The 27720-nt window shown below is 42.4% G+C and overlaps 1 protein-coding gene across 1 annotated transcript; it reads right to left on the bottom strand.

Moving 5' to 3' along the window:
* Nucleotides 1–3106: 3106 nt before the first annotated feature.
* On the bottom strand, nucleotides 3107–6176 carry LOC117547703. Its single transcript, XM_034218483.1, has 2 exons — nucleotides 6016–6176; nucleotides 3107–4876 (listed from the first exon to the last, which is right to left on the bottom strand). The coding sequence occupies exons 1-2, from the start codon at nucleotides 6088–6090 to the stop codon at nucleotides 3107–3109; spliced, it is 1845 nt and encodes a 614-aa protein (XP_034074374.1). The 5' UTR covers nucleotides 6091–6176.
* Between the last annotated feature and the right edge of the window lie 21544 nt (nucleotides 6177–27720).

Below are 27720 nucleotides of genomic sequence, written 5' to 3'. Positions count from 1 at the left end.
TGGTACATGTAGCGTACATGTCATTGTGCAAAACACAAAATACTGTTCAGGACAAAACTGACCTTAAAAAATAAGTAATTATTTAGTCAAAAATGTATCAATAAAAATCATAGTCAATGGTATTTCATGTATTCCTTAAATGTTTGTCTCTCAACACTATTTTCATTTTTCTTTACAGCTTTTCAACAGTTTTTTTTTTAATGGTAGCCTACTGTATGTATGGGCCAAATCTTTGTTACATGTTTCTACATTGTATACACAAATAATGTACCATGTGTTACACAATGGTAACAACTGATTGCTAATTTTCACTCAGTTGCCAGATTATTTCATGTGCGCTCTAAAAACAGTAAGGGACCAGTCATTAATATTGCCATGTAGTTTGCTGCAACTGAGAAGGCCTTGCTTACACTGGACAAACTTCCTCCTTTAAGAAAGGATAACAACGCCATTCGCTGACATAACAAACCTGCTAGTGCCATTTATTGGTGAATACAAACATCACTTTAGAATGACTTATTGATTGCCACATGCATACAATAATGAACATGTTAATTTTTCAGTATAACTCCATTGTTTTTACTAAAAATGTCTGATCACATTCTTGCAAAAGTGTAAGCACAAATTGAATGATTTAAGCAATAGATACATCGTTCACACCTTTTTGCATAACACATTAATTAAATGGATCAGATTGTCTTTATGCAGTAACACATTTTATTTATTTCAATTACTTATATTTCAAAATGTGGTTACATTTATGTATTCTCGGAACTCAATGAAACAATTTAGCCGTAATAACTTGAGGTGAACAGACTTTGGGAAGCTTGGTTGTGAGTTCATACTAATAGGAGCACATTTGATCCAATGCTGATACAATGAGTATGTCAGTGCAGTATTCATCATATGTTCTCAGTATTGATATACATCAGTCTTTTAACTGTATCACCATAACATTACAACCTAGTGTTGGCAAAAATAAACAATTAACTTTATTAAGACAATAAAGGATACCATTTCTAGACAATTAAATACACATTTGTAAAAAAGGCATCAAGAACTCAAAGCATAGATAAACAGAATGGTAGTGTTCTTAATGAATTTTCAATTATTTTATCATTGTTTTTAATGCCACATGACTAATTAAATTCTCACATTAGTGTCAAATATGAATTACTATAAGATATTTTAGAAAAGTCTTGGAACAACTATTGTAAAGCTTATTTATTCAATCACTTTATACCCATAAGAATAGGAAACTTTATCAACATTCAATTGAAGGCCTGCATACAAATGTGGTGTAAGAAAATACATTTGATTCACAATGTAACCTTAACTTACATTTCAATGTTAAAAGTAACATTTAACAAAACATGAGAATTCCGCACAAGGATGACCGGAAAATTACAGCCCTTTTGCTTTGCTTTTTTTTTTAAATTATTGGTTGATCCACAAGATGTGAAATATAGAAACGGAACAAATATCTGCCTGTAATGTGCCAGTGCAATAACAATTATTAAAGTATCCAAAAATAAAAGATAGGTTTTGTTGCACACAACAATGCCTGCAAAACAGATGTTGAGACTTAATACAATTTACCTTCAGAATGTCTTTCAGTATCAAAGCAATACTTGCAATCTTAGTAAAAAGCAAACAATTGTAATCATAACTTCTCATAACTGAGATAACTGGTAGAAGACTAGTTCAGTCTGTTTATATGCACATCTGAGAGGTGTGTGTGTGTGTGTGTGTGTGTGTGTGTGTGTGTGTGTGTGTGTGTGTGTGTATAGGGAAAGTGTGTATGTGTATCTACTTGTTTAGAAGAACCAACCAGTCCACCACTTGAAACTTTAACAAGACATTTGGAATCAAGGCAATGTGACACCTGAGGAAACATTTGATCATACAACATTTTAAGCATTATTTTAAGATTATGTCTTAATTACTTTTTACACTAGTATAAAATATGTTCTAAATAAACAAGATGTGAAATATAGAAACGGAACAAATATCTTAAAAATAATGCTTAAAATGTTGTATGATCAAATGTTTCCTCAGGTGTCACATTGCCTTGATTCCAAATGTCTTGTTAAAGTTTCAAGTGGTGGACTGGTTGGTTCTTCTAAACAAGTAGATACACACACACACACACACACACACACACACACACACACACACACACACACACACACACACACACACACACACACACACACACACACACACACACACACACACACACACACACACACACACACACACACACACACACCTCTCAGATGTGCATATAAACAGACTGAACTAGTCTTCTACCAGTTATCTTAGTTATGAGAAGTTATGATTACAATTGTTTGCTTTTTACTAAGATTGCAAGTATTGCTTTGATACTGAAAGACATTCTGAAGGTAAATTGTATTAAGTCTCAACATCTGTTTTGCAGGCATTGTTGTGTGCAACAAAACCTATCTTTTATTTTTGGATACTTTAATAATTGTTATTGCACTGGCACATGTCTTAATTACTTTTTACACTAGTATAAAATATGTTCTAAATAAACAAGTATGCTTTGAACAAGGCACTTGCTTTGCAACTTTATATTCCAGTCAATGGTCAGATAAGGGGTTAGTTACACATTCATGCTTTTACACAAGTTATTCACCTGGGTAAGTGGCATATCATTTTACAATTTACACAAAAAGTAAGAGGGAGCAAACAGTACATTGTATTTTACAACTGTCTGTTTCCATATAAGAACAATGAAGCATGCCACTGTTCTTGTTTGAATCCTTAAACATCTTAGCAGTATTAAAAGGTCTTGAATTACATGAACAAATTACATTTCTGTCAAGTCAGGTTTGTGTTCTGCAACTGGAGAATAATAGTCAATATGCAAGTTTGTTGTAGTTTGTGAACACACCACCAAGTTTGTGTAGTGAAAGATGGGCTCCCTTCTGGCCAGCTGGACTTCTCTATAACTATTAAAGGTCCTGGTGAAGTGCTTCCCAAATATACAGTATAGCACACCATTACTTGCAATTCTGCACAACTACTTCGAACATGAAAAACTCTTAACAGTTTGGATTGGTTTGGTTATTGTTGTTGGAGTCTAAACAATGTCCATAACCCACACATTGCTCTCAAGAACTGCATTGAATTCTGAACGGAAATCTGGGAAGTTCTCATAGCTGTCAGCTATGTGCAGAATATTCCCACATGTGTGTGCAATCGGTCTTCTTGTGAACTCTGTCATTTTCTCAAATCCCACGTAGATGCTGTCGGTCACGATGAGATCAGATCCTGTGCAGAACCGTAGAAACTTCTGAAGTTTACTCTCATCTAGCTCTCTGATGAATCTTTTCAGATGATTTGCTACCTCTTTTTGGTTTGTAGTCAAATCAACATCAAATTTCAGTAGTTTGCAGACTTTTTTTGTGGTGGGTTGCAGGTCAGACAACAACTTAGTCAGTGCCTCTGGACTGAGGTTGAGATGTTGATGGTTAATCTCCCTCCAGCAGTCAATAACGAACATTGGTTTTTGGACCATCTCTTTGTGGGCAATTTCTTCAATTATTTTAGGAAGATTCTCTGCGCTGACTTTCCTTCTACAGCCATAGCTGTCGAGAACTTCCAAAAGGTCATCAGTGTCAACTGCAGTGAAATCAGTCAGCGCTTGCATCAAAACTTCACGTTCTTGGCTGCTCACAAATTGCATAAAATATGCTTTGAGGTCACTGTACACATTATCAAACAGCACCTGTTCAAGGAAAGGCAGTGAAAGTTTGTTTGGGAAATATTCACAATCTTGGTGACCTTTCAAAAGGATTCTTCCAATTGCCTTCCATGTTTCAGCAGGAAAATCATGGCGAATGTAGGGCACTTTAACTGTTGTCCCAAGTGTGCATCTCTCATAGAATTCTTGCCAGAAGCAGCTGAGAACATCCCTCAGTACCCCAGAACCACTGCCTGCTTCTTCCTTGTTATCTGGGAGAATGCGCCTCACATTCAATGATTTGTTTAAAATCTCTGCATCAGAAAAGGCAGTAATCATGTCAGCTAGGGTGTTTGCATGATGTACAGTGATTGTTAGTTGTTTCTCTGCCTCAAGTGGACTGGCGGGGACAGGAACATTCTCAAATATGAGTGTGTCTTCTTCATCTTCCTCGATGCCGAAATGAGGACCAAAGGTGATTTCAGGATCACTAGAAATGTTTAGTGATCGCTGTATGTCGTCCAAAACAATAATGACATCTGTGTAGTCGTCATTTTCACCCGAGACAAGATTAAACTCAGAAGTCTCTTCAACTGTGTCGCTGTCAGCGTTTGCAGAAGGTTTTCGCTTTGTGGCAATGTAAAATCGCAACATTGTCATTTGCACAGTTTCGTACATTGTGCTAATTGAAGGGCATGTTTCAGCTGTAAGGCAGTTTTGTTTAAAATCCCACACCTCAAAGTCGAACTCTGATTCAGGTCCTTTAGGTGATATTCCATCAGGAAAAAATAGTGTCTTTCCTGTTTCAAGGATTTCATTCAAACCAGCATTAGTTGATAGTTTAATTTTTCTAGTGCCACCTCCTTGTTTTGCCCTTACTTGTTTGGTTGTGTTAGTGTCATTGTGAATCCAGCCTATTTCAATATTTCTTGTGGCTTTCAGCTTCTTTGTCTGTGTTTTTCTTGTTTCTGTACCTGATGCGTTTCCTTGAGAACTTTCCGATCTCACTGTCATTTTTTCCCTCAGTCTTTCATAAAGGCCTTTTTTTCGCTTTGATGTGGGCCTTTTACTTCTACGATGATTAAAGATGGCTATTCGGTCTCCGTAGGAGGGGATGTATTTTTGAAGAGTGGCATCATCCATAAGACCAATGACGTCGCTGTCAATCTGCAAAGAAGAAAGAAAAGAAAACACAATGAAGTTTGTGCACATTGTATAACTATTGTCAACCCTTGTACATCGTTATATATAGATATATACTATTTTGCCATTTCGCAGACCAAATCAGTCCTGTTCATAATACAAAACATTCATTAATTTTCAGAATATTAACCCTTAAAAAGCCAGTTTTTGCCATGATGGTACTGTTGTCACTTTATTAGAAAAAAACAGAAACTACTAGTTTCCCTGGTTACTCTAAAGTTTATAACCTTCACATAAGTATAACCCTTAAAAGTGTTTTTAAAGTGGATTATTACAGCCGGAGACTCGCAACGGCGGTGGACTTTCACAGCACCGCTGCACCGGACCTGCCGGAGCCACCAGAGCCTCGCAACGGCGGGTGTTTGCGGCGGCGGATGCGGTACCGGCGCTGTGAAAGTCCACGGCCCACCTATGCCAGAGCCAGCGGCCCACCAACGGCAGCTTTCAGTAACGTTAACGTTAGAGACTGACATGATACGCAGCGATACTAGATACAATTACCAACACTGTCCTGCTGTTTTAATCTCCTTCAGACAGTACAGCAGGATTCATATTCATATGCTGATAATTCTGTGATTGTGGGATACAAGGACAATGGCCCAAACCCCTGTGGTAACAATGCTACAGTACCGAGAGGGGTTTTACTGGGCGAATTTTGGGAATATAATTAGCAACTGCCTCCTTGCGTTGTACTTTGACCACTGATCTCTAAACTGTTACAGGCAAAAATAATTTGAAGTAATGATGGCAAACAAAAAGAAGTTTGGGCGATATGTATTTCCCATGGTTTTTCCCCGCCAGGCTGGTGAGCGGTAGCTGTCAGGCTCTCAGCTAGCTGCCTTGTTAAACACACTTAATGAAATCTTCTCTACAGAAACATGAAAACCACCAGGCTGTTGCTCTTGGTTAGTCGCCACTGTTCCAACAAGCACAAACTTGCGTGTCAACGAACTAAACCATTATTTACTGAATTAGATGGGGGGAGCCATAGCATATAAGCTAATGCACTTGCTGCTAGCTCATCAATGTCTGCATTTCATATTCTAACGCCTTTTCGTTGTTTTTACGAACGCCCAAAACACACTTATATATTTATAACTCACCTTTTGTTCTTCCATTTGCAATATGGTTTCCTCTTGGACCCCTCTGGCGCGCAGAAATTCACTCACGTCCTCCATTGTTGCCTACTGCAATGTGTAAATCGCAGTGAAGCTGGTTCGACAGTTACCGGTATTTCTGACTTTTTTCTCCCAAATAATTTTTTTTTTTTTGTTCTGAGAAAAAAGTCAGAATTCTGAGATTAAAGTCAGAATTCTGAGAAAAAAGTCAGAATTCTGAGATTAAAGTCAGAATTCTGAGATTAAAGTCAGAATTCTGACTTTTTTTCTCCCAAAAAAAATATTTTTTTTTTTTCCCGAGAAAAAAGTCAGAATTCTGACTTTAATCTCAGAATTCTGACTTTTTTTCTCCCAATAAAAAAATATTTTTTTTCCCGAGAAAAAAGTCAGAATTCTGACTTTAATCTCAGAATTCTGACTTTTTTCTCGGAAAAAAAAAAATATTTTTTTATTGGGAGAAAAAAAAGTCAGAATTCTGAGATTAAAGTCAGAATTCTGACTTTTTTCTCGGGAAAAAAAAAATATTTTTTATGTGGCCCTAATCCTCTTCCGTAGGTACTGGATGTGTATTTTGTAAATAGAAATATCTGTAATTCATATTTTATCTTTAACATTTGATGCATGCTTAACCTGTTAAGCACCATCCTCCCGCCCCCGGGCGGAAAAACGCGTCACTGCAGGAGACAGCGTCTGGGGGCTTCTTAATATTTAAAAACCTATGAATGTGTCACACTCAGTTAACGGGAAGAAACTCAGCTACCTGCCGATACGAGCCATTTTTACCGAAACAAAACACAAGTCTCACAAGAAGCATACAAATGAGCCCTTAGCGAAAACGGGCTATTGCTACTTCCGGTGATAACTAGCAAAAACTATCTTTAAAACTTCATATTTTATGACCAAACGACGTATCATCTGAAGGCTGAGACTCCACAGATTCCATTGGTATAAGTCTCATCACTGCACGACAATAACTCACTGAGCTAGCAGCCAGAACAGAGCAAGAAAACAACAACAGTTTTCAAAACCATAACCATAATTATGTTTTACCGTTGTTGTTTTGTGATCAAAAGTCATGTTCAAGGCAATAAAATCGCTGCTCAAGGTTAATCCAATGTCTCTTAGTCACTTTAGAATTGTTCCTGATAATCCATCATTACATTCATGGCAGCAGAGTAGGTATAAGGTTTAGCAGTCCGGGGCTAATGCTGTCGCACATGCTGTTTACGCAAACCTCTCCCTCCTCAACGTAAACGTTTAGACGGATTTAGGAACTGCCACTCAATTCTATTGGCTCTAAAGTTTCAAAAAAGGTGTCAATCACCTAAATCGACCAATGGGTTCCAGAGATAGGATCCTGCGTAGTATAAATTATGCCAGCTCCGGCTCCTTTACACACTACCTCTATTGCATGACGCAGCATCACAGCAGCGAACACAGCGACGAACACAGCGAACAGAGAGCACAGAGACGACAGCAGGCAACAGAACATAATATTACAAGGACAAGGATTTATTTGCTTTTAGGACTTATTTGAGCAAATAATGGCTGCCAGAAATAAGAAGTATAACACCGAAGAGGCAGTGAAAATGATGTTCGCTGACTCTTCGTCAGATGATGGTGATCTACTCCAGCCAGAATTGGACCGTGATTATGAACTTCGGGAAAGGTATGTACTCTCTCTCTTTGTATCTGTTATGTATTTGGTGTTATAGTATTCATCTATAGGAATTCCACACTCGCAAACTACAAAATGGACGCCGCTTTGTTGTTCTAGAGCAGGGGTGGGGAACCTCCGGGCCGTATACGGCCCGCGAGACAATGTGGTACGGCCCTCGAGGTAATTTATAAACACGCAAAAAAGAAAAAAATGTAAGAAATCTAGACCGCAAACAAATTAAACAAGCGAGTGCCTGTTTTTCCTGGCCAAGGTCAGGGTCCTTGAACACAACACGAGCCTAACGTGTCATCACGTGGTATATGTCTCGACTGACAGGGGTGCAGTTCTGACGGAGAGCACCAGAACGCCACTCCAGCACTTCAGAAATTGCAGTACCGATAAGGAGCCTTACACATGCCGCAGTTTCTGCGTGTCTGTGTCTTTAGTTGAAAGCCCAGTGGCGATATGTCATACTGATCATACAGTCAATAACTTTGTTGTTATTAGCATCTGGTTAGCTAGCTATGCTAACGAATATAAGACGCTTTTTCTACAACCAGTGAGGTAAAGGCACATCTTTATATGATCATTATAGTTATAAAAAAATAAGAGAATAAAGTATAGGTTTAACAGGTATAAAATACTATATGACAGTCAAACAAAGTTGTTATTTATAAAGAAGAATACAGTTTGAAAGGGGAGTGATTTGTCAAATATTCATAAAGAAAAATAAATCTGCTTCCAGTTCTGTTTCATATGGGTGTTGAGAGATGTATCCATAGATCTCCTAATTTTGCTCTCAAAGTGCACCAGATTGATGCTTTTAACTTCAACATTTTAAAAAAAATCTTCCCGGGGGAGCACGCCCCCGGACCCCCTAGAGGAGATTAGGTCCCCCCCCGCTTAAATCATGTTCACATGGATAGGAAACTAAATACATTTGCACACATCTTGTGTCCATATCTTTCTGTTTTGGTGGTCACGCCACACCGTGCATGTGCATGCATACGCGAGTCATGGTGAGATATCTGATGAGACTAGTGTACCCCCCCGAGGAAACCATGCTTCACAAGGGGAAGCAGAAACCTTGCAGGGAAGCCAAGGTTTTTAAGACACTGTGCTTCCGGGGGAGAGGGGTAACAGAGGTGATCTCTGGGGCCATAGATCTCGGCCTCCGTTACGGATTGTGTAGCTTCACCTTTAGGCTCTGTTTCCCTGTTTGTTAGGGGGCTGGTAGTGTGGTGTGAGAGGTGACGGTGTGCACATGTTCAGCAGGATTGAGGCTGTGAATCATTGTGTCTGATTTAATAAATGCCCTGATTTAATAAATGCCCACACCGGGTTACTCAATTGCCAGCTTCACACTGGCACTTATACATCCAACTCACAGATGTAACCTTGCATTGGGATGGGGTTTAACAGGTTAATTAATATTGAGCTATTTTCCACTCTTTGCTTTTACTGTCACAATGTGAATTTCTCCTTTGTGGGAATAATAAAGGTATTCTAATTCTGACAATTACCTCTGCCAATGAGGTTTGTTTTTCGGCTCAGTTTGTTTGTCAGAAAGATGACTGCCCTTATTTTCATATGAATGGTGGATGGGTGTAGCATAGATCAAGACAAATATCTTTACATTTGAAGCAGATACAAATCCCGGGGAACTAACACTTTCACTATGATTAACCTCTTAACCTGTTAAGGCCTGAGCCTGTTTTTCCGTAAAGTTTTCCCATAAAGTGATCTTTCTTCTCAAAGCAATGATACACCTGTGAGTTGGATGTAGAAAAGTCAGAATCAATATAGATGTTTTTATTTTAAAGTAAATTCAGATTGAACATAGTAAAAAAAACATTACTTATAGTGAAAACCACCCTTGAATGATGGGATAGTAGGAAAAAAGCTTTAGGAATCCAAACTATAACATATTAGTCCCCTGTATCAAGATTGATGCAAAACAAGTGGTTAGAGAGGTTTAGAAAAAAAAAACACCTCTGGGGTCATTTGGGTGTATTTGCCATATCTCTGGCACCCATTGGTTGATTTTGGTGATTGACACCTCTTTTTAACCGTTAGAGCCAATAGAATCGAGGAGAAGTTCCTAAATCCATCGAAACATTACCATTGGTGAATGAGAGTTATGCGCAGCCAGCATGCCCAAAACCGGAAGCTGGGTTACAGCTCTCATACACTATAGGAAAACTACTCTTATTGACATAAATGTTATGATGGATTGTCAGTAATCATTTCAAAGTGACACAAAGACATTGGATTAACCTTCAGCAGCGTTTATATGCATTTTAATGCCCTTGAGCACAACTTTTGATCAGAAAACAGCAAAGGTAAGACGTATTTGCCGTTTCGGTCCCGTAAAGTGAAGTTGTGTGTTGTCTTATCTTGCCTTCGCTACCCTGAGTTTTGGTCGCAGTGATGATACTTATACCATTGGAATCTGTGGAATCTCAGCTTTCATATGATATCTAGTTTGTGCAGATTTTATGAAGTATAAAAGATTGCTACCGTGAGTTATGTGCTAAGTGCGTTAGCACCCTTTCGCTTAGTGCTTATTCAGACGCTCGGCGTTAGAGTTGTGTTTTGTTTAGGGAAAAATGGTTAATATCGTCAGGTAGCTGTGGGTATGACACAGTAATAGGCTGTTAAATGTTAAGAAGCCCTGAGACAGTTTCGTGAATATTGTTGTTTTTAGCCGGCGGGGGCTCCGGGCTTAACAGGTTAAGGTAAAGCATTTGTGTCTAGTCAGAGTTCCTAACCACTATTCATTAACCTCTGCGAGGGACTTCACGGGGTTAAGGAATAGTGATATGAGAATTCATTGAGGACTAACTAACTTTGGTGCTTTGAGAACCCGACTCCACTAACACTATCCGGCGTATTTATGACAAGCCAGCGGATGTTATTGATGTGCGTTTGCTGTGGGGAATATACAGTTTTCTGTACATAGGACTATTCTTCATTACCAAGGCCGTAGTTGAAATAAAGTAAAGTGAAACTTATTGTTGTCACCCTCACCCTCCTGTGCACACGGATTAATCCACATGAAAATAATTTAAAATAAATACAATTGTATTTTTATAAACTTGTTAGGAAATCTATCACTTTGTATATCACAATTCAAACATGTTTAAGAAACCGCACATAACTCAGCAGGGCTCGACAGTAACGGTTGCCATTGGCAACCATTCAGAAAAAATGTCAACCACTTCTTTGCCTTTGGTTACCATCAGTGGCAACCAGTTTAACATAAAGAAATAAGGACAGCAAACAGCAAAATATGCACTCAAAAATAGATAAATGTAAATTATTTGTTGTATTAAGAGTGATATTTAATTATTGTTGTGACCAGTCGGAACCTGATACTTAAGTTGCATGTGATTACGGAGCCAGAAAGCGATGCACGTTTAATCACGTGCACGGTGCGCCGTGGGTGTTTCTCAATCGCGAGTACGCTTGTTTGGTACCACATGTCTGCCGAGCATCTTGCTTCAGAAGCGAGGCAAGAATACTTCCTGGCATTCGGAAAACAAAGAGTGGAACAGGCTAGCAAGTGTGCAGGTGTGTATCACATGAGAAGCCCCCCGTCTTACATTTTCCGCCACAGATTTGGGGAAATTGGTCCGTACGCAAAGCATTGTGGGGATTTTAAGACCGGAGTCTACACATGTGCAGCCTCGAAATTTCTCCAAACAAAGTACGCCGGGCTCGGTAGATTTCCAAGTATACTGGACATTGGAACAGTACTTTGGCGGCACTCAATGACGTAGTATGCTTGAAATAGTGGCTCTGCAGCAGCTTTACTCGCGATTGAGAAACACCCCGTGTTTTTGTTTTACAAAAAATGGCGAAGCAAATGAAGTTGTTTGACTGTGGGGTAAAAAGTTCGGCCAACCCGTCAACATCTGAACGAATGTTCAAAGTGATTCAACTGATAAAGCGCAAGATGAACCCGAACGAAAATCAAAGAGGAAATGGGTAAAGTATTGGGAGGCGAAATATATAAGTACATTCTGCTCCGTTCATTCAATTCCGGTTAAAGTTCCTTCAAAATAAGAGTCCCGATCTTATTACTACCAAAATAAAACTTTGCCATACGAAAATATTGGCATACAAATATAATCACTTCTATAAAAAGGTAACACATTTTAAATATAGTTAGACATATTAAAAGGTAATTTACAGCATTACTAATTAATATCTAATTCTTAACTGTGAATGGTTTTAATTTATTTAACCTTAGAAATGTATTAGTCTGGCCAATCCAAGATTTCAATGCTGAAGGGCCAATGGATCTATGGTGGGGGTAAACATTTGAAAGGGAGACAACGGATGACGAAACAAGTGACTTGCTCAATTAATTTTTGGGGGATCTGTGAGAGAACATGACAACAGCTTGACTACTACCACTTACGTTTCAAATAATTGTGTTAATTACATATTATAAAGCATTTGAACATTTTGTTGTGTCACATGTTCATTAATTAAGTTGATATATAACTGTATAGTATATTAATTATTTAAAATATAAGGTGACTAAAAATGGCAACTGTATTTTCAGTTTTGGCAACCACTTTTAAAAGTTAGCGTTGAGCCCTGCTCAGTACACACTATGAAAGTTGACTTTATTTGTTTGTAACTTACATGATGTTTCTCGGTTGTTTTCATGAACAGTCAAATGTTGTGTGACAGTTAGTGTTGCGGGCACAAGGAATTGTGGGACAGCATTTCCTCCTTTCCTTTCTTAAAGGGAGGCAATGCTCATGACACGCATTTTTAAATAATTATTTTCCGATAAAACAGACCAGTCTCTGCAAGTCTTTTTTTTTTTTTTATCCGATGAGGTTATCAGTGATTTTAAGCTGATTAATTACCGAAATAACATCAACCCTGTGGGCGGCGCCATTTTGACGAGTCACATGACTTATTTTACCGGAAGTGACGTGAACTATGCGTTTGGTGTCGAGGACAAATTGACGTATGTGCTTTGTTCATGTTGTTTACTCTAGTTACTCTCACAATTCTATTGAAATATGCCTCATTGTATTGCGAAACATTGCCACAATTCGGATAGGAACAATCCACGGAATTGCCAACGGGTAAGCGTAGGAAGTACGTTCGGAGGCAGTGGCTAGCGAAATGTGCTCGGCACAAACCGAAAGATCCACAGGCGCATGTATGCAGCGAACATTTCAAGTTTCCGGACGACTACTCTGAGAGTATGATGAAACCTAAAATGGGATTTATTAATCAACCATTACTTAATGGAGATGCAGTGCACTGCCAATGCCAGCCAGCGTAAGCACATTACGCAGCAGACTTTACTTATTGTTTACTACGTAAGGAAGCAGGAATTGCAGGACCCAGAGCGCACGGAGCACAGAGCGGACAGCAGATAACGGAATTGCAGTTTTATTGCTTATAGATTATCAGAAAATTTCAAAGGGGACACAGTCACATTGGATATTAACCTATGGATTAACTACATCATCGTTTGTATCGTTGTAATGCCATTGAAGACCAGTTTAGACCAGGCAAAGACGAAGGTAAGCCATGTTAGCCTAGCGCATGTTAGTACCTAGCGCCACTTGTTTTGATGTACGTTTTTGTTGATAACGTCGCGAGTTTGTATCTTTCAGTGTTGAGGTGAGCACCGTTAGATTCTGTGTCTTTACGATCATAAACGATGTGTTGGATGTGCAGCTAGGATAAGTAATAAGGGAGCTAGGAGTGATTTTCGGTGCAGTAATAGGTTAGCATTTTTCGCTCAGGGCTAATTCAGAGGCTCACTGTTAGCATTGTGTGTTTTTTTGAAGAAAAAATTGAAAAAGATCAGTTAAATTAGTTTTGTTCCCGTTATATGGATATAAAATATTCATAGTTTATTAAATATTAAGGTTCCTTAGACATTGTTTCCTGCAAATGACGCGATTTCGGCCCCGGAACCGGGTCCGTGGGGCCTAAGAGGATAACAGAGTATGTTTTTAATTTTTTTTACAGTTGTATTTGGATGGAATGAATACCTATAGTGATAATTCAAAGTAAGTCCGCCTGGACTTTATTTTTCTAAACTTCTTCCTCGGCTGACGAGTCCGAACTCAAATACTCTGTGTGTTAACAAAGTGACCGCATAGATGACGTCACGACCTAGTTTTTCGGATCATGTGACTACTGAAAATGGCAGCTGCCTGACGGAATATACAGGTTTTGATAAAAAAGAGCTATAAAATCATTATTTACCGGGGAATATCGCTGATTTCTTCAGGGTATGGTTTAAACATAATGTTTCACTAAATACTGAAGTTTTGATTAACTATCTCATGACTGGAGCCTTCCTTTAAAGGACGGTCCAGTGTGAGCTAAGCTAAAGGAGATCATAAAGCAGGTGTTGAAGCTCCTTTCCTGTCATGAAGAGAATTCGAAAAGCTCTTACCATGGCTGACACTAAGGTACTTCCGGGGTCATTTCACTCCGTTTGGAACCCTTCCTAGGCAACTGTAAAGTTGCACCTGGCTCAATCGAGTTGAGGGCATCTCAATGCCCTAGAACCACTGTACTAGGGCATTGCGTTCCAAGAATGCAGGGTTGTTGGTTGTTCCTAGAGTCTCTGAAAGTACAATGGGAGCCAGAGCCTTTTCTTATCAAGCTCCACATTTGTGGAGTCAGCTTCCAGTTTGTGTTCGGGCGGCAGACACCCTATCCGTTTTTAAGAGTGCGCTTAAGACCTTCCTTTTTGATAAAGCTTATAGTTAGGGCTGATTAGATTCAGCCCCTAGTTTTGCTGATATAGGCTTAGTTTGTCTGGGGACACCTTACTTCTTCCTTCTCTCTGTCTGTACCTGTGTACTCTCGTGTTCCGAATAACCCAGCTTTCCCACATTTTCTTTTTGGTGTCTATCTACGGTTTTGGTCCTGAGTCCTGGATCGCAAGCCCTGGATCTTGAGTCGTGGCTGTGCCTGTTGCTGTGGTCCTGGATCATAAGTCCTGGATGGATATCCTCGTGGATTCATCTTCTTATTATAGACACATGCATTTCCAAACATTTGGACTACCTATGTTGCAAATGTATTATCTTTTCAATTTACACACGGCATCTATTGCACGTCTGTCCGTCCTGGGAGAGGGATCCCTCCTCTGTTGCTCTCCCTGAGGTTTCTCCCATTTTCCCCTTTAAACTGTGGGTTTTCTCCGGAAGTCTTTCCTTGTACGATGTGAGGGTCTATGGACAGAGGGTGTCGTATTGTCATACTGATATTCTGTACAAACTGTGAAGTCCACTGAGACAAATGTAACATTTGTGATATTGAGCTATATACATAAACATTGATTGATTTTTTTTTATTGATCTTTTCATACCCTTGTTTCTCTGAGAAGAGAAGAAATACTATTCTAAAAAGGAGCTGACACATGGTGTCTCTTCACTTGTACACTTGAGGGGTCAGAGTTTATATGGTGAGGGATTCCATGAGCGATATGCGCCGGCCTGTGCCTTTACCTTGGACTTCTAATAGAACTGCTCGGGTCTTGATAGATTGAGTGGGGAAGTTCATGAGATCTTTCTACAGGGTTATCAAGAATAACTTTTATCCAATGACCTTTACCCTCTCTGTCTGTGTCTGTGTATTCTCTTGTTCCGATTAACCCAGCCAAATCTTTTTTCTTGTTTTGTATCTATATCTACGCCGGGATCCGGAGTCGAGGCTGATCCTCTTGCTGTAGTCCTGTGTCTCGGATCCTCTATCCCGAGATTTAGTCGTGCACGTTTCGGGTCGTGGCTGAACCTGTCTATGCGGTCCTGCCTTGGGTCTCGCCATGCTGCTTCCCTGATGGCTTCCTCAGGATTGTAGCTGATATCCTCGTGGATTCATCTTCTTATTACAGACACATGCATTTCCTAACATTCGGTCTATATGCTGTAAAATGTATTATCTCTTCGATTTACTCACAGCATCTATTGCACGTCTGTCCGTCCTGAGAGAGGGATCCCTCCTCTGTTGCTCTCCCTGAGGTTTCTCCCATGTTTCCCCTTAAACTGTGGGTTTTCTCTGGAAGTTTTTCCTTGTATGAGGACAGAGGGTGTCGTTTTTCTCATACTGATATTCTGAACAATCTGTGCTGTTGTATTTGCTGTAAAGCAGGCATCCTCAAAGTCCGGACTCTGGTCCGGATCCGGACCGAACCACAACTGTCTCTGGACTCTGAGCAAATTATACTTTTCATATGTATTATCTGTGTTATCTGCGAGACATCGCCACAACGCAACGAGTCAAAATTATCCGCTATGTCCATAGACTGCAAACAGCGCTCTGCATGTCCTGTTCCACTGTATGTGTGTGTATCTGTCAACACATTGGTCCAATCACATTCAGCATCCCGTCAGCGTTTTTTCCCCCCAAACAATCTGCGAATCAGAGGCACAGTAGGGCGGGTCTTCGCGGAATGCGGGTGGGAAAAATGTGTGTCTCATCTCTTTCAACCTGTCTGAGTCAGAGCGAGAGTTTAAAAAAAAAAAGAATTCAGAGCGAGAGTTAACAGCTCATCTAGTTCCATCTGTACTGTAGCTAGTAGCCTAGTTTCACCTACCGGGGTGGCATGGGGTGGCAACTGCCACCTTAAAAATAGGCCTTGCCACCCCAGCTGCCACCCCAGTTGGCAGCTTTGTTTTGAAAGAAAAGTTGTGGCTCATCGGACATTTATGAGAGAAAGTCTCTAATATCCGAGTGCATGTGAATGCAGCACAAGACGCACGTCATGTAACCCCTCCCCCGGTCCTGGCGCGAGCGTGGACATATGATTTGCGGCGATTTCATTTGAACGGGACGGCGCAAAACGAGAAGCATTCGGACCCAAGCACTGAAGGAATGAGTTATTTGCGGTCTACAATGACAGAGAAGAGACTGTCAGTGTGGCTGTACTCAGCATTGAATCAAAACGCACTAAAGCTGTTGATCTTAATACGTTTGTGAGGCGTTTTGCTGAACAAAATGGTAATCGCCGCATTCAGCTGTAATAGACATGTCAACTTGATGCTCTGCTCACGGATGAGCATACAAAACTATTAAGATGATGACCTTACGTGTGTAAATATATATATTTCTTTGAGGGGGTCTGCCCCCAAAAAACAGTTTTAAGTCCTGAGAAAGTAAAATAAGACGGTGTGTAAAACTACACTGCCCAGCCAAAAAAAAGTAACCACTTTGATTTAACTAGGCCAGTAGGTAAGGACTTTCCACTGGATAATAATTGAAGTATAAAATAATGCATGACTGAAGTGATGGAGACCATGTTGAAGGCAAACAAAAAGAGGAAATAACAGGTCAAATCAAGCAAATCCCCCTCTCAGATTCCACAGCAACCAGAAGAACATAAATTCTGGCTGGTGATTTGATTCATCAGCTTTGTGATGGAATAAAAAATGCACAGTGCATTTCCTTAGCTGTGGATGAGTCCACTGACACCACTGACAATGCTCAGTTGCTGGTGTTTGTGAGTTTTTATGATGAGGCAAAGGGGGAGTTTGTTGAAGATGTGTTGGGCCTGACGAACCTCAGTGGACACACAAGGGGGAATACATTTATAAAGCACTAATGGGAATGCTGAATGAAAGAGGGTGCAGCTGCCTTTATTCATAACTGTGCAGCTCTTACACTGCGACTCTGAGGGATCAAGCATAGACACAATAACAATGAAAACTGCTGCATACAGATTATTTTTGTTTTTGCAACCTCGTGTTAAGAATCTTGTTGCAATTGTTTAAAAGTTTGAATGACCGTAATAAACGGACCTTTGTCTTATTGAAACATTTATTTTGGACCTTTAAGATTTGTATTTGAGTACCCCTGCTGTAAAGTGTCTCTACTGTAGGCTATTTTTATTATATGTACAGCACTTTGGCTCGACCAAAAATCGTTTATAAATGTGCTATATAAATAAAACTTGATTTGATTTGATTGACTCTTTCAGAGTCAGATTTACAAATATTATATTTTGACCTTAATCGAAATATTTGGTTATTTTCAAAAGCTTTTTTAGTCTGATGCTTCGATTCATTTTAAACAGACCGTTCAACAAAAGGATACCCAAAATCTAAATATTGGATTGTTCTTTCTTAGTAAGATCCCATTTTCATTACAATTGTGGTCTTACCTTGACTTGAAGATGAAGTCCATGCTATCCTTCTGGACAACAATCCATTTTTTACAATTACTTTTTTGTAAAAGTCCTTCTTATCTTCCTGTAGTTTCAAAAGTCTAGTTTGTTGTTTGCGTCTACCGTCTCTGGGTAGAATAACAGTAGCAACAAGAACTTGTGTGCTCACGTGCGCCCCCTTCAGTGCGGCAGAGGTTATGGCTGCCTCCCCTGGTGCTTTTTTCATTGCCGTTGTATGATGAGACCAGCGAGCCTAAATATCATATATACGTGAAATAAGTTATTTAGAGACTATGGATGGCGAGGATAAATGTAATAAAGGGATCTACAAACATTACATTGGTGACATACAGTGAGATGGTAACATCCGCGCACCAGTTATGTGCAGCCCTGATTATATGCAATCTGGATTGCATCGATATTAGCTGGCTTTCCATTTTCGTATATTCTTTCTCCAGGTAGTTGGAAAAAGTTTTCCGTCCCATATGCCGTGTGCCGCCCGGACATGGTATCATGCTAACTAGCTCCCTGAAAGCGGGTGACTCCACTGTAGCAATAGCCTGCATGTGTTCTACAACATACCGTGCAATGGCTTTATCGACTTTTCCCTGGCTAGCAGTCCCTTGGTTAAAATCCAGCCGCTGTTGCTTAGGTGGAGGTGGAGTGGCGTTGGATGAGTCTGGGTCTGTGCCGGTCTTAGTTACTAGCTTCGTCCCAGCATGTTGTTTTTGCAGATGTTTTAAGAGATTTGAATGACTGGTTTGGGCAGTAGATAGGCTCTTTGACCCGCCAGGACACAACTTACATTTAACAGAAACTCTATTTTCTTTGTGCTCGACAAAAGTGAAATAGTGAGAATATCTCCAGGTGGAGAAACTAGACTTGAGCTCCGCCGCCGCCATGATAGTCTTGTTAGTAAACAACACAAACACGCCCACAGCCCGTCTCCGCATGTGACACAGGAAGTATTTAAGTACATTTACTCAAGTACTGTACTTAAGTACAGTTCTCATCTCTGTTCGCCTGGCTGTTGACTATATACAAAAACTAACGGAGTAACGCACCATGTAGTAACGGTAACTGAGTTACTGAATTTAAAAAGTAATGCGGTTAGAGTACTGCCAAAAACTTCCAAAAATAACTGCCAAAAATAACGGCGTTACAGTAACTTTGTAACACGTTAGTCCCAACACTGGTCATAACAATATCTCATGAGCACAATAAGCATATCATGTAATAATAAGAATCAGTCTTGTAATGTTATATAAAAATAGACTGGTATGCAGGTAGACGGTTGATGAGTGACATTGCTTTTGCTTGAATGTTACTTAAAGGGGGCCGGCCTATTATGAAAAATGCACATTTTGATGTCTTTTATACATAAATGTGTCCCCGGTGTGAAAGGAGACTCAAAAAGTTTCAGAAAATACAACCCTCTCTCTTTTCCTCCTTACCCACATCTCTAAAAAAAATTGAAAGAACGGGATTTCAAATGAGCAGATACCGGATTTGGCTCCTACGACGTCATTGGCGTAATGTGGGCTGGCTTTACATTGAACTCCTGGCAACCTCCCTGGCCACGGCGCATCATATCTTCAGTTGTCTAGCCGACATGCATTTCCAACGAAACCTCGTCTTCTTCAGTGTCAGATTCGGGATCATACTCATAATTAGTGCTGTCGTCGACGCGTCGACTTCAAAATATCGTCGACGACATATTTCCGCGTCGACGCGTCGCCACCATAGACTGTATGACGCCACACACACGTGGGTCACCCAAAGCAACAAGCAGTTTGCAATCGCACTTCTAACACAATGGAGACTGAAACGGCTACCAACTCCTCCTCACGGGATTGCGCACGAAGCCCTCAAACGAAAACATCTCGCCCCAGGTCTTCAAAAGCATGGGAATATTTTAAAGTTAGTCCAAAACGCAAAGATATTTATATATTTATATCTCACTGAGACTGCTGCTTGACCGGAAGCAGCAGCTAGCTGTGGTGGCAACCATTAGCAGCTAGCATTTGCTCTCCGATTTAAAATGGAATTATGGATTATAAATTCAATAATTGTTTTATACATAGATGTTAAAAACCTATGGATTAACCGATTCAGCCGCGTTTTTTCTCATTTGAATGCCATTGAACACGTATTTTGATCAGATTGACAGCTACGGCGGTGAGACGATCTCCCTAGAAGCTCTGTGAAGGTACGTGTTGTGATGACTGTATTTGCTTCCCCTGTCGCGAGTCCGGATCACTCAGTGATGATACTATGTACCTACATAATCTGTGGAGTCTCAGCTTTAATCGGATATATTGTATGTGCAGCTACGATAAGTAATAAGGGTACTTTTATCTTGAGATCTGTGCCAATGTCCGTTAGCATTTTTCGCTCAGGGGTCATTTAGATGCTTCTTATGAGACTTGTGTTTTGTTTTGGTAAACATGGTTTGTATCGTCAGTTAGCTGAGATTATTTCCGTTAATCTGGTATAACACATTAATAGGTTCTTAAATATTAAGATTCCCTGAGACACAGTATCGTGAAAATTTTTTTTTTACATTACGTTTTTTTTACATTACGTTTTTTATGAATTGAACAACAGAAAAATAATCGTTCGACTAATCGTTTTCAAAATAATCGTTTCCCCCCAGCACTACTCATAATACGCTTGAACGTAACAGCTGCTTCTTCTCTTCTCGTATTCACCGTAAGCACGGTAACATGACGCTCGTGCCGGCCGGCCGTGCCAGAGGCAGAGTCCCAAATACTTCCGCAGGGGGGCGTGGCCAGCTGCAGCTCATTTGCATTAAAGCTACGTCACAGAATCAGCCTTTTCGAAGACAGGGCTGGAATAGAGGGGTATGGCTAAAATGCATGATCTGTTTGGTATTTTGAGCAAAAAACTTCACATGTTTTATATAGGTATGGCCCTACAATATATTTGTCAAAAATAGCACAATTGGTCCCCTTTTAAGATGGTTACCTTATTCTGTGTGGGTTTGATAATGTAGAACGAAAACCTTTGCACAGAGTAATCTTGTGCACAGAACAAAAGTGTTTTTTTCAAAGTCTGAAGATTTATCCCTGCATATCAGCATTTTAAATAAAGATATGCATGTGTGTTTCATAGGTATACACCATTAAGAAATGCATGCCAGTGAATGACATTAATTGCTCATTTCAAACCATTTGCAGAGTTGCACTTTAAAAATAAGCGATTCTATTTGAAGACCTGTGTTCATTTTCTGAACCTTTGTTCTATGCTCCTATGTGTGGCAAGAGGTAAGGACATTGTCTCTAGTTGAATGGTACTATGTTTTATTACACCTATTTTTTCAAAAGTGAGAAGTGGAGCTTGCTAAGAAATGAAAAATGTGCACAACACAAATGAAATCAGGTATATGTGCACATAATTAAAAAGTTTAACAGACAACCAAGTTCTGCAAAAATAAAACAAAGGTCAATCAATGTAATCATGCTCTCTCAGGTGTGGTGGCATTTGTGCAGCAATCCTGCCCCTTACAGTGATTCCCCTAGGTTTACTGCCTTGGCAGGGTGCTGTTCGGTTACCCCCTCAACGCCCCGATTTTTTTTTGGAATTTTGAATTTTTTTAATCCTCTGTAGCAGAGAGAGGAGCTGTGGATTATTTAGTTGGAATGCTGTTAACAGCATTTGTGTGTGTGGGGGGGAGCCCCGCCCTTCAGAAACAGAGCGGAGGGAGAATGTGAATACGCAAAGCAGTGGACACTGAAACTGAGGTGACCTACTGTAACCCCAGTTTCTATGAGTAAATGGCGCAGCCCATCGCTATTGGGTAATCCCCCCGCGCCCCCGCGCAGCACTGAAAACTTGTAGTCCACGCCCACCCGCAAGGTGGGCCCCACCCTCGGGCCTCCTTCCGGTATAAATAGGAAGGAGTCCCGGGAATCTGCTCCCATACAAAATAACTTTTCTTCAGCTATTCGTAGAGCCAGTGGGACCCAGCACTTAGAGGGCTGCGCCATTTACTCATAGAAGCTGGGGTTACAGTAGGTAACCTCAGTTCTATTTCGTATATGGCTTCGCCCTCTAAGGCTATCGCTATTGGGTTAAGGGCGAAGCATGATGTAGTCTGCGCCCCACTGGGTCCGCCCGACACTAGAAGCACAGACACACCTGCTCCATAACACCCCCTGCCTGTTGTGCCATGCGTAATGGCGCATCACCGTCCCTGGAACATAGCAAACATGCCTATCTTCCCTGACGGGTGAAGGCTGGGAACAATACATACCGGCCGCTGTGAGAAAGTAGAGACGAAGGTCCCACCTTGCCCAGCGATCATAGAGGGGGAACAGCAGCTCTCTGCGTGCGGACAGGTAGGAGAGCGCCCAGCTGGATCCCTGACTTCACTCACTCTGACCAGGCACTCCGCACAAAGTGTGTCAGAGGAAAAAAGGAACATCCCTCCTATAAGAGGGAAAAAGGGCCGCTCTCCGCGTGCCGAGAGGCAGGAGAGAGGCGCACAGCTGGCTCCCTGATGTCACTCACTCCGACAGGACACCCAGTACAGGGTGTGTCAGAGAGGAATGGGAGACATCCCTCAAATAAAAATGATTAAATGAACAGGGGGAAGACCAAGATGCAGCAGTGCAAATGTCTTCCACTGACATTCCTCCGTGCAAAGCCGTGGAGGAGGAAATAGAATAGAATAGTTTAATGTCATTATACATGTACAATGAGATAAATGCTTCTCCCTTTCAAGGGTGCCATCAAAACAAAAACAAAACATCACAACATAAGACAACAAAATACACGTAGCATACATACTTAGGAATGTGGGACAAAGGAATAAAGAGTAAAGTGCAGTAATTATTTCCAGGAGTATAACAATAAAATCTGTAATGTAATAAATAATAATAATAATAGTGTGTATTTATAATAATAATAATAGTAATGATATATGTATATGTATGTACAGAGTCACATTGATTCACATGATTTCAGGTGTTAAGAGCAATGATGGCTCTTGGGAAAAACTGTCTTTGAGTCTGTTTGTTTTGGATGTGATACACCTGTATCGCCTGCCATCGGGCAGCAGGTGAACAGGTGAAAGCCGGGGTGTGAGCTGTCCTTGATAATGTTTTGGCTCTACTGAGGCAGCGGGAGGTGTAGATGTCCATCAGGGAGGGGACAGGTAGAACTCATCTCTTTCGACTCCACTTCGAGCGTTAGAACTATTAACAAAGCACTTTATACTAATAAAGGACTGGCTTACCTAAAGCCAGTTGAGTAGCACTTGAAATGTTTGGCTCTATGAAACCTGATGTACTTATATGATTCTGTTTTCTTCAAGGTTGTGTCTTCCTGGTCGAATGTACTTATTGTAAGTCGCTTGGATAAAAGCGTCAGCTAAATGCAATGTAATGTAATGTAATGTGTTAGAGCGAGTACAGGAGAGGGCTCAGCACACAGCCCTGAGGAGAGCCGGTGCTGAGAGTGCAGGTGGAGGAGTGATGGGGGGCCAAGTCTCCACACGCTGGGGGCGGTTAGTGAGGAAATCTTTGATCCAGGAACAGGTGGGTGGGGGAAAGCCTAGGTTTGACAGTTTGCAAACTAGAATGTCCGGGATGATTGTGTTGAACGCTGAGCTGTAGTCAATAAAGAGCAATCTGACATAGCTCCCACGATGCTCCAGGTGGCTCAGTGCAGAGTGGAGAGCTATGGCTATGGCGTCTTCAGTAGATCTATTTGCTCTGTAGGCAAACTGGTGTGGGTCGAGGGTGGGGGGAAGGCAGGCCTTTCTGTGATGTAACACCAGCCTCTCAAAACACTTCATGATCACAGGTGTGAGTGCAATGGGGCGGTAGTCATTAAGGCTGTCTGTAGTTGCTTTCTTTGGAACAGGGATGATAGTGGCAGTTCCAAAGAAAGCAACCACAGACAGCCTTAATGACTACCGCCCATTGCACTCACACCTGTGATCATGAAGTGTTTTGAGAGGCTGGTGTTACATCACACAAAATTCCTCTGGTGGAGTGCGCATTGATGTTCTCCGGGGGCTCCACCCCAGAGGAGACATATGCCTGTGACACAGCGTCACACAGCCAGTGTCGAACTGTAGGAGCAAACACAGTGGTGGTGGCTTAAAGCCCACCTCCGCTCCGCGCCGTCCGTTAGATGAGCCTGGTCAGATTAATAAAAGAAGGAGTTCAAAACACCGGAATAAAAGTTATAACAATAATCTGATTTTAATGGTAAAAAAACACCAATACAAGTTACAGAGTACTCTGGACTCCCAGTTCTACTGCCGTGCGATACAGATATCGGGACCAGCCAGTCAGAAACAGGGGGCATCGTGCATGAATAAACATCAGTATACATAGACATATTTGGGGGCAGAGTTGTGGTGGTTTCTCTGCCCCCCCCCAAATCTCTAATTGGTCAATTTCACTCCTAAGCGAATCAGAGATTCCGTGGGGAGGAGTTGTGTTGGTTGCTCACTCCCCTAGGTGTTCTTACTGGTTGGATTCACTTCGGGTCGGGCCCACGCCAGAGCCCCTGCCGCCGCTGCCCGTGAGGCAACCCAAGGTGTGCTTGGACCGAAAGGGCTGCGCGGGGGCCTCCACACGCTGCGTCTCACTCCGGCTCTCATCATGAGGTGCGTACACGCTCAGGGGATGGATGGAGGTGTGTGCAGTGGGTTTATTATGACCGTGTGTAGGAGGCGTATCTCGGACAAAGGAATGCCGCGAGCTCTGCTGTCTACTTAATCAACAGATTAGTGGCAGCCGGCTTAATTAGCGAGCTCTGCAGTTAATTAACCGATAGGTTAAAACCAGCAGGCTTCTGCAGCGAGCGCTGACGCCGTGGCGCTGCGGGCGCTGCCGCTGGGGGCACTCAGCCTGGAATACTGCTCATTCCCCCGTTCTGGCTTCTCTGCTGTAATGGTCGTCATGGTGACGAGCCACGCCATCGCCCTCGCCGCCGCTGCCCGTGAGGCAAAAGGGCTGCGAGGAAGCCTCCACACGCTGCGTTTCACTCCGGCTGTCATCATGAGGCGTGTACACGCTCAGGGGATGAGTGGAGGTGTGCGCAGTGCTGTCCACATGAGGCGTTATAACGGCGCTCATGGGTTATTATGACCGTATGTAGGAGGCGTATCTCGGACAGAGGAATGCCGCGAACTCTGCAGGTTATTAACCGATAGGTTAAATCCAGCAGGCTTCTACAGGGAGCCCTGCTGTCTACTTAATTAACAGATTAGTGGCAGCTGGCTTAATTACCGGCATCTGCTTCCTCGGAGGCTCTCGCGGAGCAAAACAGGAGCGGGGGAGCCTCACTCCCCTTTGACTCGCCGCCGGGAGACCCTGTCTCTGGGTGGTGGGGGAGCGGAGACGTGGGACGGAGCCCCTGCAGCCGCCGAAGGGCGAGTCTGATGCCGAGGCGGTTGCTGTGGGCGTCTCTCCGCTTGCGGCCTCCTGTGGCCGGCGTGGACGCCGCAGCTGCTGCTGCGGGCGTTGGTGCCGCTGTGAGCGCTCAGCAGGCTGGAGCCAGCTGTACATGCTGGCGAATGCCGTCCGCATGTTCCGCGGCCGTCTTCATGGACTCCATGGCGTGGAACTGGGGTCCGAACAGCCCGTCCGGGCTGATTGGAGCGTCCAGTAGCACTTTTCTGGCCGTCTCCATAACAGACGCCTGCTTCCGCCAGAGGTGGCGCTGGATCTGTGTCACCCACGCGGAAATCCTCGCCTGTGAGACAGCGACGGGACGCGCACAGAATGAGCGCCGTGCTGGCCGCCTTGCTGATTTCCTCTGCCTCGGTGGTGGACCGCTCTACCGGTGTCACCACCGAGTTGGAGAGCAGCGAGATGTTATCGCCGCCGCGCTTTGGTGACGGAGAGGGGGAAAGCATGTTTCGGCCGCCAAGCTGGCACCCTGCTCCGACTCTGTTTCCCCCATCCGGGGGAGAGGAGGGAGGGGAGAACCGAACGGTGAACCGTGGAGGGGAGGCGGGGCAGAGTTGCTTTTCTTCGGACTCCTGCCCGGCACTCGGCCCAGGGACACGAGGCCCCGTCCGCGGGCTCGTAAGCCTGGACGGGCTAATCGTCCTCCTCGGCCACAGCAGCAAGAGCGTCCGCTCTCCGCTTCCTGTCGCCCGAGGGGAGACGGGCGCAGTGTGTGCATGCTACCTGCTGGTTTAGAGCCGCGTACGCGTGCTCTGACCCAGGCAGGATTCGCATACTGCTTTTATCTCTGCTGGTCATAACTCATTATGAACCCAGAGCCACATGAGGGACAATCACGGACGCAGTTGTTGCTCATGATGATTCTCAATTGCTGTGCTTCAGTAACTGTGCTGGTTTGCTGAAGAAAAGAGGGATCAGATTGCCGGGCCTCCTTCCTATTTATACCGGAAGGAGGCCCGAGGGTGGGGCACACCTTGCGGGTGGGCGTGGACTACAAGTTTTCAGTGCTGCGCGGGGGCGCAGGGGGATTACCCAATAGCGATAGCCTTAGAGGGCGAAGCCATATACGAAATAGACCAAGCACATACATTGGATAAATAACATAGGCGTTTAGCTTATTTAATAAAAGAGCACATGTTCAATGTGAAAAGTGACCGTAAATAGATTACTTCAGTTGCAATTTGGTGCTATATATATATATATCTTTTTTTTTAAATAAAAAAACAAAACAAAAAACACCTTGAATTTCAGGCGGGGCGCGGGGCTCCATTGGCACTGCCTTAGATGGTGTCCAGGACTTTCCTGTCCACCTGCTGCGGCAGGGGGAAGATTCTGGTCACCATCTTCAGGGGGAGGGCTTCAACATCCTCAAGGACATCATTCATTTTAATGCACAAGTTACGTGCTCCCCTCTTTGTGTTCTCTCTCCTTATTGCACAGGTGCACCTAATCTGCCCAGGTGTTCCCAACTCCAGCTAATCATGGGTATAAAACGAAGGCTGGAGGAGAAGGATTGTCTCCCTGACGGACGCTGGCCGACACTCTCGCCTGAAGACCCTCTAACTGTAGTTAGGCTTTAGCACTGCATAATCTTTGTCTTGACTCTTTTTGCCTGGAGGACCTGGTAGTCTAGTTTTCGTGGCTTTACTTATCAATTTAGGTTACACACCTGCCTTTTAGTTTAGGCGGGAGAAGTTCTGGGTCCCTACGGCCCATGGTTTGGTCTGACTCAGGCTCCCTCCACCCTTTTTGTTCTTTTGGCCAGTCCTCCAGACCTTTCATTTAAGAATGGCTTGTTAAAAAAAGACAGCTCAATAAAAGTACATGGTGGCTGTTAACTCTACTGGTTGTTGCGTCTGTTTCTATGTTGCGGGTCACAGTGTGAGCCACTACTGCTGTATAGAAGCCATGGCCGTAACAGCACAGATTGTGCAGAAATGCACAAACATGCAACAATGTCAGGGTCAAAGCTTGCACCAGCGCTTTGAAAAGGGTGGCCCTCCAGCAAGTCTTCATTACTCCAAATGTGACCCGCTCTATCGAAATCAGTCGGAAGTCGCAACGGCTCATTTCAAAATAAACGTGGATTTGCGTAAAAAACTATTTTTTTCGGGGTTCAGGTGTTTTGTTTGATTTTAAACAAACAAAGTCTTGGCTTTCAGAATATGAAACTTTTATTTCCAAACTCACACAATAAATACATTCTTTAAGCTTGTAAAGGGAAGATGACAGGCAATCTGCTCTTCCGCAGCGCCGCCCTCCCTCCCCTCCGGCTGACATTATGAATGTATCGTAGAGTAATCATAGATAACACGGCAGGGTCCGTTAGTTTGTTTTCATCTGATTTCAATTAAACAAAGTCTTGGCTTTCAGAATATTAAACTTTTTTCGGCAAATTCAGATGATAAATACAACTT

The sequence above is a fragment of the Gymnodraco acuticeps genome, unplaced genomic scaffold (genome assembly GCF_902827175.1).
Source record: "Gymnodraco acuticeps unplaced genomic scaffold, fGymAcu1.1, whole genome shotgun sequence".
Classification (NCBI taxonomy): Eukaryota; Metazoa; Chordata; class Actinopteri; order Perciformes; family Bathydraconidae; genus Gymnodraco; species Gymnodraco acuticeps.
Note: the sequence above shows the minus strand (reverse complement) of the source record. Positions and strands in the feature narration are given on the sequence as shown.

Coding starts and splice junctions, on each gene's coding strand:
- LOC117547703 (XM_034218483.1), bottom strand. CDS start 6,090: ATGGAGGACGTGAGTGAATTTCTGCGCGCCAGAGGGGTCCAAGAGGAA. Junction 4,877..6,015: donor TGCAAATGGAAGAACAAAAG/GTGAGTTATAAA, acceptor TCTTCTTTGCAG/ATTGACAGCGACGTCATTGG.